Raw genomic sequence first — 12835 nt, 5'->3', positions numbered from 1 at the left:
TTGAATGCAAATTAGTTATTATTCTGGCATGTAACCATATTTTCTCTGTTTACAGCCACATTATCAAATGCATGTCTCATCTCTGCTGAGAAGTGCAGTGTGTTCAGACCAGATAAATCATACACTGTGACCCGAGGCAAGTGGTATTTTGAATTCGAAATACTGACAGCAGGGAATATGAGAGTGGGCTGGGCTCGACCAAGCTGCACCCCCGATAAAGAGCTCGGCTCAGATGACCAGGCATATGTCTTTGATGGATTTGAGGTGAGATATTTGAAGTTTGCAGTCCCGAATATGGTCATGTGGTCAGTGTTGTTTCCTTTTAGCATAATAAAACCAAAGTGTGTTGAAAAAACGGGGCCTCAGGAGCCAACATTTCTTGTTTTACTCTTGCAGTCTACAGAATTACAGTATGACAGGGTCTAATAAAAAGCCAAATTCTGTTGGTAAACTGGTGTATTCTGGTTGTGTCATTATTCGTGATGCCAGAGGATGTTTTGACAGAATCGTGGCCCTGTGTTCATCTAATGACAGGAATTGAAATTAAACAATAAAAGTCAGATGGAGTAGTTAACTTCAGCATGCAAGTTGCACGCCCATGCTGTATAATCTGAATTCCACTGATGCTTGACCAGCAACACAGCTGGTCACAATTATTGCAAAGCTGTAATTAAGATGTGTAACCCCTGATTAAACAACATGCCAGTTTTTGCCGAACTATTTCCACATTATTTAAGACCAGTAGACAAAAAAATGATTGTTATATTTGCTATTAAGTAACATGAACAATTATCGAAATAATCAAACTGGGGCACAGTACACTGTAATGCTGAGCTGAGTCTTATGATCCTACTAACATGTCATCTCCATCTGAACTGTGATAGTTCTTTTACCTCTTTTCCTGTTCCTACATGAGCCTTTTACACTTGTCTTTTTTTTCTGTCTAAATTGTCTTCCTGTTGCTTTCAGGCTCAGTGGTACCATCAGGGCGGTGAACCCCTGGGACGTCCGTGGCAGAAAGGCGATGTGGTGGGTTGCTTGGTGGACATGGCTGAACGCATCATGGTGGTCACGCTCAATGGAGAGGTGCTGTTTAATGACAGAGGATCAGAGCTGGCTGCCAAGGACTTTGATATCCAGAGATGGTTTGAAAGAGTTTTTGACTTTATACAGTGTATTGCACAGACTTGATACTGTCTATTAAGCTGAAAGATAATAAATCAAAACATTGATTTTTCATTTGGCAGTACTGGCCCTTTCTTGAAAAAGTCCAACATATATCATATTTTTTATTTTGTCTCTCCCCATATTTTTAGGCCTGTTGCCGGTAGTCAGTGTTGGGGTGAACCAGATGGGGAGGCTGAACCTTGGCCGCCAAGTGGACTCTCTGCAGTATTTCACCGTGTGTGGCCTACAGGAGGGCTATGAGCCATTTGCTGTCAACATGGCCAGAGATCCAGCCTTGTGGATGAGTTGGAAACAGCCTCAGTTTAACTCCATACTGCCTAATGACCACAACTTACAGGTTCGTTTATACAATTTAAACACTGCCTTTTATCTCGTAGTTGGTTAATATGCATATGGTAATAATTTTTTGTGCAATATTTCAATAAAGGCCTTTATGGGACTCATGGTTGTTAATAGCACTGGTTAACTGACAACACTAATGTTTCAAATCTTATTCATATCTTATTCAAGGTCACTAAGATCACTGGTTTAGCGGATTCTCTATCCAGCCTGAGGGTCTCTCAGCGGTTGTTTGCACACCACAGTGGTGGCAATGAGATGGGCTTTTACCGGCTCAGCATGTCTGTCCAATGTGCTGCCGTCCTCACTAGTCCTGCAGGGGGTGTTCTTCCGGTGGCCTCCAACACTGTCTCTCCAGGTTCACATGATATTATATTATATCATATATAGCCTGCTGTAGTTAACCACAGAAAACTCTCCAAGACTTCACAAGGGACTTGCTTGGTTTGCCATAACACACAACAAATGTCATTATTACTGATGCAGCATGTATAAATAATGGAAATTGAATGGAATGATTAGTGAAATCTTGATAGCTGTTGTTTGCAGTTATTCCAGATTAGTGATATTCTACCATAATGACCTTGATGAGTTGTTCCGCTTAAGCTCCCCACGGTCTTTCTGTAATTAATTCCTGTTGTCCTTTTTAGGAAGGAACGAGCAAGAGGAGTTGGACTCTGACTTTGAAGTGCTGATGAAGTCAGCCCACAGCTTTGCTGGCTCAAGAGATGAGCTCAACCATAAGGATCACAGTCAAGACAAAACATCAAGATTGAAACAACGGTAGGCTGCGGAAAAACGTAAATCAGGAAAATAATGAAATGAAATGCTTATAATTTGGAATATAGAGGAGTGGTTCAGCAGTCTTACTTTAGTTAGGATAATTACTAGTTAGAAAAATTATGCTACTGCTGTTTTCCTATATTTTTTTTCCCCATGTGATCAGAATATGTATGGTTGTGACTTGAAGTTTTTCCAAATGAAATGAGACAGAAAACCGAAGAATTGAAGACCGCAAACAGACTGTCTGTCTCACCACAGTCACAAATAATGTGTGTTTCTGTTCTGTAAGGTTCATGTTGAAGAGGACTAAACCAGGTTTAGTCAGCAGCAACTCGTCTGCACGGCTTCTCGAAGATGTTGTTGTCGACAAAGATAACTATGATCACCTTATCCAGAGCTCCAGAGTAAGACTTTGAGTATCTCATTATTTCATCCCATCATAACCAGTTAACCACAGAACATACAAAAAATCAATCCTAATAAGAAAACTAAATATAAATGCCTACAAATAATGACAAAAGACTAGATGTATCTGGGCACTCCACTTATGTGCTTATGCGTATGTATTGCACTTCAGCTCTTTGCTGGTAAATGAACAGTAATTACCAGCCACAATTAAAATGTAGAATGCAAATACCAAACAGTGACACCAACTGACCTCTCTGTTTCAGTATTACTACTCAGTGAGGGTTCTTCCAGGCCAGGAGCCATTTAATGTGTGGGTGGGCTGGGTGACCTCTGACTTTCATCAACGTGACATGACATTTGACACAGACTATGTCCACACCGTGACTGTCACCCTTGGAGACGACAGTGGCAAAGTCCAGGAAAGGTCAGTGTGCATCAGTAAAGTTATATTATTAGTATGGATGACATTACCATGATTATCCCTCTTACACCACTGTATTACTGAACAACTTAAATTTTGTTTTCCATTGTGCCATAAATTGGCATCAAAATGGATAATTAAACATACCACTATCCTTTTGTGCAGTGTGAAGCGGTGTAACTGTTACATGGTATGTGCTGGAGAAGCAACAGGCCTGTCTCAGAGTCGGAGAAGTGCAGGGTTAGAAATTGGCTGTTTGATTGACACAGCCACTGGGCTGCTCACCTTTACCTCCAGTGGGGTGGAGATGGCCACTTTCTACCAAGTAGGTCGCAGAAGAAACTAATTGAAGTAATTATGGTTAATTATATTAAACACGTTGTATTGTATTATTGAAATGAGGTACAATTGTTTCACCACTAACCAGGTGGAAGCCAGTACAAAGCTGTTTCCTGCTGTTTTTGTCAAGCCCACCACCAGCAACATGTTTCAGTTTGAACTGGGACGAGTTAAGGTGAAGAAAGTTTTCATTGCTGATCATATGAAAGACATGTTTTCATCCTTGTAGAATGTAAGGATGTAAGTTTTCAGTCATTGTTTTTATTTTGTAAATCTAAGGAGGTCTGTTACGCCATTACTAATGGTCTGTCTCTTCATCCAGAATGTGATGCCACTGTCAGCAGGCTTGCTTCACAGCCAAAGAAGAAATGCCACTCCTCAGTGTCCTCCAAGGTTTCAGGTCCAGCATCTCAGCCCGTTTTCATGGACCAGAGTACCAGACCACCCATTAAAGGTGTTGGTAGATCGGCCAGATGAGTGCCATGGCTGGAGAATCCAGTGCTCGGAGCCTCTGCAAGTCATGGCCCTTCAGATCCCTGATGAAAACAGGTTAAAGAGCAGGAATACAAATATGTCTTTGGAGTTTGTCCAGCAGATTTAAAGGCCCAGAAAGTGATACATGTGTTGTTTATAATGTTTCTGTCATCTGACATGTCATCCACTCTAATTTGAAAATACCGCACTTGTTTAGTGTCAAAAATGCAAGAGACTGCAGCTGCAAGTTCTGACCTTCTTTTCACATGCCACTATTTTGCCAAGTTACCAACCAGAGCTTTAATTTGAAGTAGCAACACTGAAATTGACCATATCTGATGACATATACTTCCAGGTGCGTTGACATTTTGGAGCTGTCCGAACTTGATGACCTCTTGACCTTTCACCTCCACACTCTCCTCCTCTACTGCTCTTTATGCACCCTTGGAAACACCAGAGTTTGCCATGCTATTTGCAGTCATGTGGACCAGTCCCAGGTCCTTCATGCCATTCAGAATCCCAACCTTCCTGGCCCCTTGCGCTCTGCATTTTATCAGCTACTTTTTCAAGTAATTGCATATTGAAGTTGCTGCTTTTCTTTACATTGCATTTATTGACAAGAGTATAAGGAATCTCCTGAGAACATATGAATGAATATTCTTCTGTTTGTTCTTTAGGTTTACCTCAGTGGCCACGCCACAGCATGTATCATGATGAACCATGAATACATTGTGCCTATGACAGACCAGACCAGAGAAATCACCCTTTATTCTGGCTCTGCAAATGGCATTAATGGGGGGAGTGGTCAACCTCCAGAAGGCTTTTCCAGGACTAGTCTTAGCACATCCCTTAAACCACAGATGCGCTTCTCATCTCTTTGTTTTGTGAGGAGTGATGGGATAGAAGGAGATGACATAGTTGAAATAGCCTGCACAGACAGCCCAGAAATCCCTCTGAACCTGCTGAAGAATCTGACTGTAGAGATGCTGACTGCAGCGGTGTGGGCTGTGGGTCAGGGTGTGAGGGATCCTGTAGGAGGCAGCATTGAGCTTCTGCTGGTTCCCCTAATTAGACTCTTCTATACCCTGCTGGTAATGGGTGTATTTAGGGATGAAGATCTGAGAAAAGTTCTGAGACTGATAGAGCCAGTAGTCTTATCCATGGATGTTGAATCCCCTGATGAGACAGAGGAAGAAGAGGCGAGTGGTGATGATGATTATGATGATGAACAGGAATGGAAAGGGGGCAAGGAAAATGGCACTCCTAAACAAGGACTTCTTCAAATGAAGCTTCCAGAGGCTGTCAAACTTGAGGTGAACAAAAAAGCAGATTTCTTTTACATGTTTGTCTTCCTTTCTTTCCATTGGGTGTCATTTTGGACTAGCTTCATATGTTTTGTTTAGTGTCAGTTTAAAATGAATCATAAAAGAAAACTGAACACATTTCTCTCTCCAGCTCTGCCATTTGCTGTCCTACCTGTGTGACAGCCAAGTGCGCCACAGGGTGGAAGCTGTGGTTGCCTTCGCCGACAAGTTTGTGGGTCAGCTGCAGGAAAACCAACGCTTTCGCTACAACCAGGTCATGCAGGCGCTCAACATGTCTGCTGCCCTAACTGCCCGCAAGACCAAGGAGTTCCGCTCACCTCCACAGGAGCAGGTGAAATGGGCTAAAACTGAAATTAGAAATATTAGGAATTCATGTGTAAAATACATAGTTGTGGTTTCTGCTATGTTCCAGGAGCTGTTCAGTCAACAAAACAAAACAAAAAATGCTTGGTTATTATAATTCGCAATATAGCTGTGGCATTTGATAGACTATTGTCTATACTGTCTGTGTCATCTATCTGTCTTTAGATCAACATGCTGCTGAGCTTCAGAGAGGATGAGCAGCATGAGAACTGTCCATGTCCAGTGGAAATTCAACAGCTCTTGCAAGACTTTCATCACCTCCTTAACACACACTGTGGTTAGAATGCTGTTTATCTTTGAGTGATTCATTATTAATCTTCACTGAGCCAGGAAACTATGAAAAAGCTCTGAGGAGGCACTTACCGCGATTGCCTCTGAGGAAATCTCATCTTATTTTGCTGTTATTGTGCAGGAATTGAATCGGACAGTGACTCAGAGGATGAAGAGGATGCTGAGATGTCTGTAAGAGATCGACTTCTCGGTCTAGTGGTGAGAGTCTCTGGGCTGAGAAAGACATCTGTAGAAGTAGAGGAGTGTAGACCGCAGAGTGCCAGTAAGTGTGCCTATGTTTTGAAAGCCCATTTTTGATGCTGTGCTCTTCAAAACAATTGCATTTTATCACAGCCATATGCCCTATCAATTTGCCTACACGTGGGATCATGCAATGTATTTTTTAGTTCAAGGAAGAATAATGTATAGAAACATAGTTGAGTTACGATAAGAGAAGAATTTGGTGAAAGTGCATATACTCGTATGAATGAGAATATCAAGTATTTACCTCTTATTAGAGTTACAGTATGTTGAATCTGGCCAGTGGCAGATCTACTGTAGCAGGCCCAATAAAATCCTCTTGTTGGATTACTACCTAAAAATGTATCATCAAAATAAATAAATAAATAAACCACATATCCAGTTTTTCATCATATATCACAGCTGGCTCTGTTGTATTTAAACACATGGGTGACAGGATTCCATCCCCATACTTAATCAGTTTTCACCTGCTGGTACTTCTTCAGAGTCCCTCAAAAAGCTGATCTCTGAGACGATGGTGCGCTGGGCCCAAGAGAGTGAGATTGAGGACCCTGAGCTGGTTAGAGCTGTCTTCTCATTGCTGCACCGCCAGTATCAGGGCCTCGGGGGCCAAATGGCAGGACCACTTTGCAGAGCCTATACGATCAGCCAAGCTTCAGTGGAGGACACCGTGACCCTCCTGTCCTCCCTGGGCCAAATCCGCTCTCTCCTCAGCGTTCGCATGGGGAAAGAAGAGGAGAGGCTGATGATTAGAAAACTGGGGTAGGGGGAGATTTACAGTGTGACATGGGGTTGCGTCTTTTGACACTTTTTGATAATTGTTATCATCTGTGATTATTAGTATTGATTGATTTTAACACATATGCATCATCATATGGAAAATACTCTTTAAGTTTGTCTTGTATTTTCATGTACAGTGACATCATGAATAATAAAGTTTTCTACCAACACCCCAACCTCATGAGGGCACTGGGGATGCATGAGACTGTGATGGAGGTGATGGTCAATGTTCTGGGCGAAGGGAAGTCGAAGGTGAGAGATAAATGAAAATTTATAGTGATACATGGGGAAAATGAAGGTTCATGTGCATCATTAACTTGGCAGTTACAGTTAGTCCTACTGCCACTTTTTGCTTTTCTTTGTATCAATGCATTAATTTTCTCTTATCAGGAGATTACCTTTCCCAAGATGGTAGCCAGCTGCTGTAGATTCCTGTGTTATTTCTGCCGCATCAGTCGTCACAATCAGGGAGCCCTCTTTGACCATCTCAGTTACCTGCTGGAAAACAGCAGTGTTGGACTTGGTAAATTTCATTTTCACACCTGCCTGTTTCTAAGTGAAATGCAAAGCAACAGTAACTCCTGTAGAATCTACTGTGATGCATTAAAATATAATAACCCTTCATGCCTATAACTCTTTGTTTTTCGAGAGAGGTGTTTATTAAACTCAGGCAGTTTTTAGCTGTCATTTTAGTTTGTAGAGCTGTTGTAAGGATGGCAATACATCTTCAGTGTCTAACTTTACAAAGGTACTTTGCTAAGTAAAAATTTATTGTAGGGCTATTGCATTGAATTCCATGATTATGAGTCTCACTGCGTCAGACCCTTTTACTCTTTGCTAGGAAATTATTTTGCTCATATGAAAGTGGAGAAACAAGTTATTCTTTGAGATGCTCTTTGTATTGAGAGCTAAATGTTTGGGCTGTATTAACCTTGTGAAGGTTTTAGGATATAAGAAATAAGAAACCACAGCATCATGACTTATAGTTTATGAGTTGGTGTTCTCATTGTTTTATGCCTTTGTCTTGTAGCTTCGCCATCCATGCGTGGAGCCACTCCTCTAGATGTGGCAGCAGCTTCTGTAATGGATAATAACGAACTGGCCTTAGCACTGAAAGAATCCGACCTAGAGAGGGTGAATTCATATCCTGTGCCTTCCTCTACAGCAGTGCACTTAACAGTCTCCATTATGTCAAGTATATATGTGCTTTGCTGTATACTGAACATTATTTGCTGTTGCTTATTATTCTCTGTGTTTTCAGTGTCATTTCACTGCTCTGCTATTTATCTTTAGGTGTTTAGATGGCACTGTCACTCACTGTGATATCTTAGTTTTCTCTGTATATAATACTCTGTGTTTACTCCACCTGCCTGCTGTACTTAGCTATCATGTCTAAAAAGCATAATGTTAAGACAACACCAGTTACTTTCACTTTGTTGTCTAATTTAATCTACTTTCAGGTGGTGCAGTACCTTGCTCGCTGTGGCCTCCAGAGCTGTCCAACTGCTAGTATCAAAAGGCTATCCTGATATTGGATGGAATCCTGTGGAGGGCGAGCGTTACTTAGATTTTCTACGTTTTGCTGTCTTCTGCAATGGTAACCTGCCAGTTCTACCCATAGAATTTATCCCATTCAGAAGACATGTTGTGTTTGTGTTGTGTTTTCTGATGATACCAGACAATTTATATCATTCAAAATGTACTTAATCATTTTAACTAATCGTGTAAAAAGTGGTTGGTGTGGTTATTTAATTCAGCCATTTGTCTATGAGCAAGTCTTTATTTTTGGCAGCCAAGTACATCTTTGTGACAGTACACGAGTAGTGAGAGCAAACTGCAAAGTTGAAAAGGCCTAAGATGCTGCATTATTTAATGCTGCCAATTAAGTAAACTATTTGGAATAGAGGTAATTCATTCTCTGGGTCTTCTGCTATTGATTTTCCTTACTCTAAAGCAGTGCCCACAGGGCAACAGTTCAGCCAAATGGCATTGGCTTTCCCAACCGCATACCTATCAATATGTGTGTGTGTGTGTGTGTGTGTGTGTGTGTGTGTGTGTGTATGTATGTATGTACACACACACACACACACAGAGCATTATATATATATATATATATATATATATATACCTCCTTTCTATTCAATCTATGAGCTGTACATATATTAACTTGGGTATCATGATTTTCGTCCTCCTGGTGTGTTTTTGATTGATCACTGTCTCCTCCTAAGACAAGTGACAAGTCCTTGTCATGAAATTTTTCCTGTTGATAAAGTTTGGCAAAAAATATACTGGAGACAAAAATGTCCAGTGCCCTCACACACACACACACACAAAATCTATCATTTCATCCAGCCCACCAGTGTGTAGTCTTTATTCTCTGTGCGTTCCTTGTCCACAGGTGAGAGTGTAGAGGAAAACGCTTACGTGGTATTGAGGTTGCTGATTCGTCGGCCTGAGTGTTTTGGTCCTGCCCTGCGTGGTGATGGGGGAAATGGTCTACTAGCAGCCATGGAGGAAGCCATCAAGATCTCTGAGGACCCCTCTATGGATGGACCATGCACCAAGTACCAGTCCAACAGAACACTGTCAGTATTAGATGTGTGTAATGCTGTATACAAAATTACTCAGAATCTGTAGATCAGAAATTGCTTTGATATTGTACACACACGTACACATACAAAGGTCTAAGCATAAAAAGCTGCTTAACTTTATGTTTCTTCTTTGTTTCTGCTGGATTGCTTTCTCACACCAATTTGTAATCTCAGTGGTTGTGCATTGAAAGTTCACTGGCACATAGAATCAAAGTTCAGCATCATTGATCTTAATCAGAGACGAGGGATTTTGTGTTTGGTGGAGGATTTGACACAAATGCTACACTTTCTGTAAACGAGCCTTGAAAGAGATTTATCAAATATACAATCAAAATGCTGGTTTTAAAAATAGACATTGGATAGGCATCTAAATGTCATTAAACATTGTATTAGTTGTACTGTAAGCCTGTTCAGCTCTGTTTTTATACCATGCCACAATAAGTCTTGCAAGTATTTTTCTCTAAAACCTTTTTTAGAGCATTTACTTTCTGGAGCTCTGTGTCTGTGTTCAGCCAATCCTGCCCTTGGTAAATAGAGGTTAAATAACCTAAATACAAAATTGCAACAGTTTACTGACACTGATTATTTCTGATCAGTTATTTTATTATGTTAACAATCCCTATAGATCAGTTTTAGTTCATGACAAGCTTTTGACCATTATGATTATTTCCTGTAACAGAGATGTCATCCAGGACCATGATGATGACCTCATTCATGTGGGGCATGCCATCATGACCTTCTACTCAGCCCTTATTGACTTGCTGGGCCGTTGCGCTCCAGAGATGCATGTGAGTGTTTTCCCAGCCTTCAGCAGCCATTTCCCATCAATATCCACTGTTGTCTCAAACAATAAAACCTAATGGAGAAAGTCTGCAAACTGCTTTTTAAAGAATGAGCCCAAAACAAAAAAAAAAAGTCACTTTATTGCTTTTACCGTTTTCCACATAATGGCTTGGTCCACATACAGGATGTTCAGACAAAACTGACAAACTGAAAAATGAAATATTTAATACAAAACTGTGGGCATTTGTTCAACAATGAAATTTGATGCCAGAATCATGGCTTGAATACCAATGATTAAACTCTACAACAGTGAAACGCCTTTGTTGAACCACACTGTATTAATATACATTGTCTAGAGAATATTAGAAGCACTGTTCATATTATACATTTTGTCATATACTATGTTGCTATCCAATTTTTAACAGGTGCTCTATGATATCCATCTCTCTTGGTGATATTTACTCAACGCTTGCAGAGTCATTATCTTAATTCTGTCTGAATGTGACTTGTGTGAGCACTGTGTGAGCAGCAAAAACCTCAGACTAGACCAGCCTAGGGTGAGAGCTTGTGTATCTGTCAGTATAAAACTTGCCTTTTGAAACACTGCATTTCTTTTTGCCTATTACAGTAGGATTGAAGTGCAAAGGCAAGACAGCAATTTTTTTTGTGTTGTATCCTTCAAACATAGAATACAGAAGTAATGAAAATGCATAAAAGCATTTAAGAATGAATGAAAAAGCAAATGGAATAGAAAGTAAAAGAAAATTTCAAGACAGATAAAAGGAACCACCAGACTTTCAGGTCTTAAATCAGCAAGAGTGTAGTAATACACAGTGATGTTTATGAAAACAAATCAGCAAAACAGTCTCAACTCAGTTTCTCAGCTGGATTTGGATTGAAACTAAACATAGGAAGATGTCCCTAGTATTCTATAGAATCAGTATACATCCTAACACTGAAAATACAATGTACAGTGTACACAATGTATGTCTGATATTATTTGTTACTGTGTCATTACATATTATGCCCATCAGTGATCTCAGATAAGCTTTAAATGACTGACTGGTATTTTTTTTTTTTTTTTCTGAATTCATGTCCAGTTAATTCAAGGAGGCAAAGGAGAAGCCATCCGCATCCGGGCCATTCTGAGGTCGCTTATCCCCATTCAGGATCTTGAGGGAATCATCAGCATCTCCTTTCAAATCCCTTCAGTGTCCAAAGGTTAAAAGAGCCAATCAGTCAATCTTCTATCACTAAAGTACATTCAGCTATATTAAGTCATTGCCCAGAAACCTGCCTCTAATCACTGCCTATTAAATTATGGTTTTATTTAGAATCTCATTAGATGTTAAAGCACCATGGACATTTTTGTAGTTACTGTGTCCCTTTGACTCTCCTGTCGTGTCACCATCTTGTACGTATAGACGAAAATGTACAATACACATTATGACAGTATGACCTTTGGTCATAACATCTAATCTCTATCATTCATTTGTTTCTCCAGATGGTCTGGTGGTTGAGCCTGATCTGTCTACAGTGTTCTGCCCAGACCACAAAGCAGCTATGGTTCTATTCCTGGACCGGGTTTATGGCATCGAGAACCAGGCTTTTTTTCTCCACCTCCTAGAAGTCGGTTTTCTGCCTGACCTTCAGGCAGCCGTCTTGCTTGACACTGTGAGCAGAGAAAAGTTGTTCCACCCCTTCATCTGCTTGAGAGAGTCAGTGTACCATTGTAGGAGTGACCTGTGACTTTGTATTGATCCAAGCTGTACCATGTCACCAGTGAAAAATATCTACTCCACTGCCCTCCTGTCCCCAGCATTGCAACTCAAATCATAGCATTACTGGGATTGTTGAAAAAGCCTCTTAAACACAACTTCGTGCACTGACTTACAGAAGATTTGGTTGTCTCAGTTTGATTATTTATTAATTATTTGTGCAATTTACCAAGATAAACTTAGGAACATTCTGACAATGGTCCCCATTTCTTCTTGTTTAGTCCCACTTATGTTATTGGCCTCTGTGTAAGTGTGTCTATCGTTTCCTTTGCAGGCTGATTTAGGATCAACTGATATGGCCCTGGCTCTCAACAGATACTTGTGTGCAGCTGTGCTTCCCCTGCTCATCAAATGTTCAGCTCTTTTCTGTGGATTAGAGGACCATACCTTGCTGGTTGATTCTCTCATTCAGGCAGTCTACAACCTCTCCAGAGCTCATAGCTTGACTAAGGCTCAGAGAGATACTATAGAAGATTGCTTGTTGGCTGTGTGCAGGTAGGTGGTATTTTTTAGTTGGTATGATGGGTGTAGTCACTGGGATTTAGGGTTCAGTCTCCCCAAGGTTAATATTGCAGAGTTGCTGCTGTTGCTGTCTGCAGGTAGGGTATTGATTTTTTTTTTTAGCAAATTGCAGTACAGGGTTATTTTTAGTAGCTGCATCTTCTGTGGTCTGCTGTTTTTTATTTTATGAATCCCTGCATTATTTCACAATTGGTTTCCTATTTCTATTGA

General features: G+C 40.6%; 1 protein-coding gene across 1 annotated transcript in view; it reads left to right on the top strand.

Annotated features, from left to right (window-relative positions):
* ryr2b (ryanodine receptor 2b (cardiac)) overlaps positions 1-12835 on the top strand; it is a 57746-nt gene that overhangs the window by 14053 nt on the left and 30858 nt on the right. Inside the window, 26 exon segments of the mRNA XM_018696974.2 lie at positions 56-264; positions 970-1142; positions 1315-1525; positions 1699-1885; positions 2178-2310; positions 2600-2714; positions 2982-3142; positions 3305-3464; positions 3567-3653; positions 3801-4027; positions 4308-4521; positions 4630-5265; positions 5408-5608; positions 5806-5917; positions 6053-6193; positions 6657-6933; positions 7089-7203; positions 7342-7474; positions 7982-8085; positions 8412-8450; positions 8452-8548; positions 9350-9536; positions 10222-10330; positions 11426-11546; positions 11830-11999; positions 12378-12598. Of these exon segments, the coding sequence (XP_018552490.1) occupies positions 56-264; positions 970-1142; positions 1315-1525; positions 1699-1885; positions 2178-2310; positions 2600-2714; positions 2982-3142; positions 3305-3464; positions 3567-3653; positions 3801-4027; positions 4308-4521; positions 4630-5265; positions 5408-5608; positions 5806-5917; positions 6053-6193; positions 6657-6933; positions 7089-7203; positions 7342-7474; positions 7982-8085; positions 8412-8450; positions 8452-8548; positions 9350-9536; positions 10222-10330; positions 11426-11546; positions 11830-11999; positions 12378-12598 (4540 nt within the window).

Source organism: Lates calcarifer, linkage group LG16_LG22 (genome assembly GCF_001640805.2).
Source record: "Lates calcarifer isolate ASB-BC8 linkage group LG16_LG22, TLL_Latcal_v3, whole genome shotgun sequence".
In the NCBI taxonomy this organism is placed as follows: domain Eukaryota; kingdom Metazoa; phylum Chordata; class Actinopteri; family Centropomidae; genus Lates; species Lates calcarifer.
The sequence above is the reverse complement of the archived record's forward strand: the minus strand, read 5'-3'. Positions and strand labels throughout refer to the sequence as shown.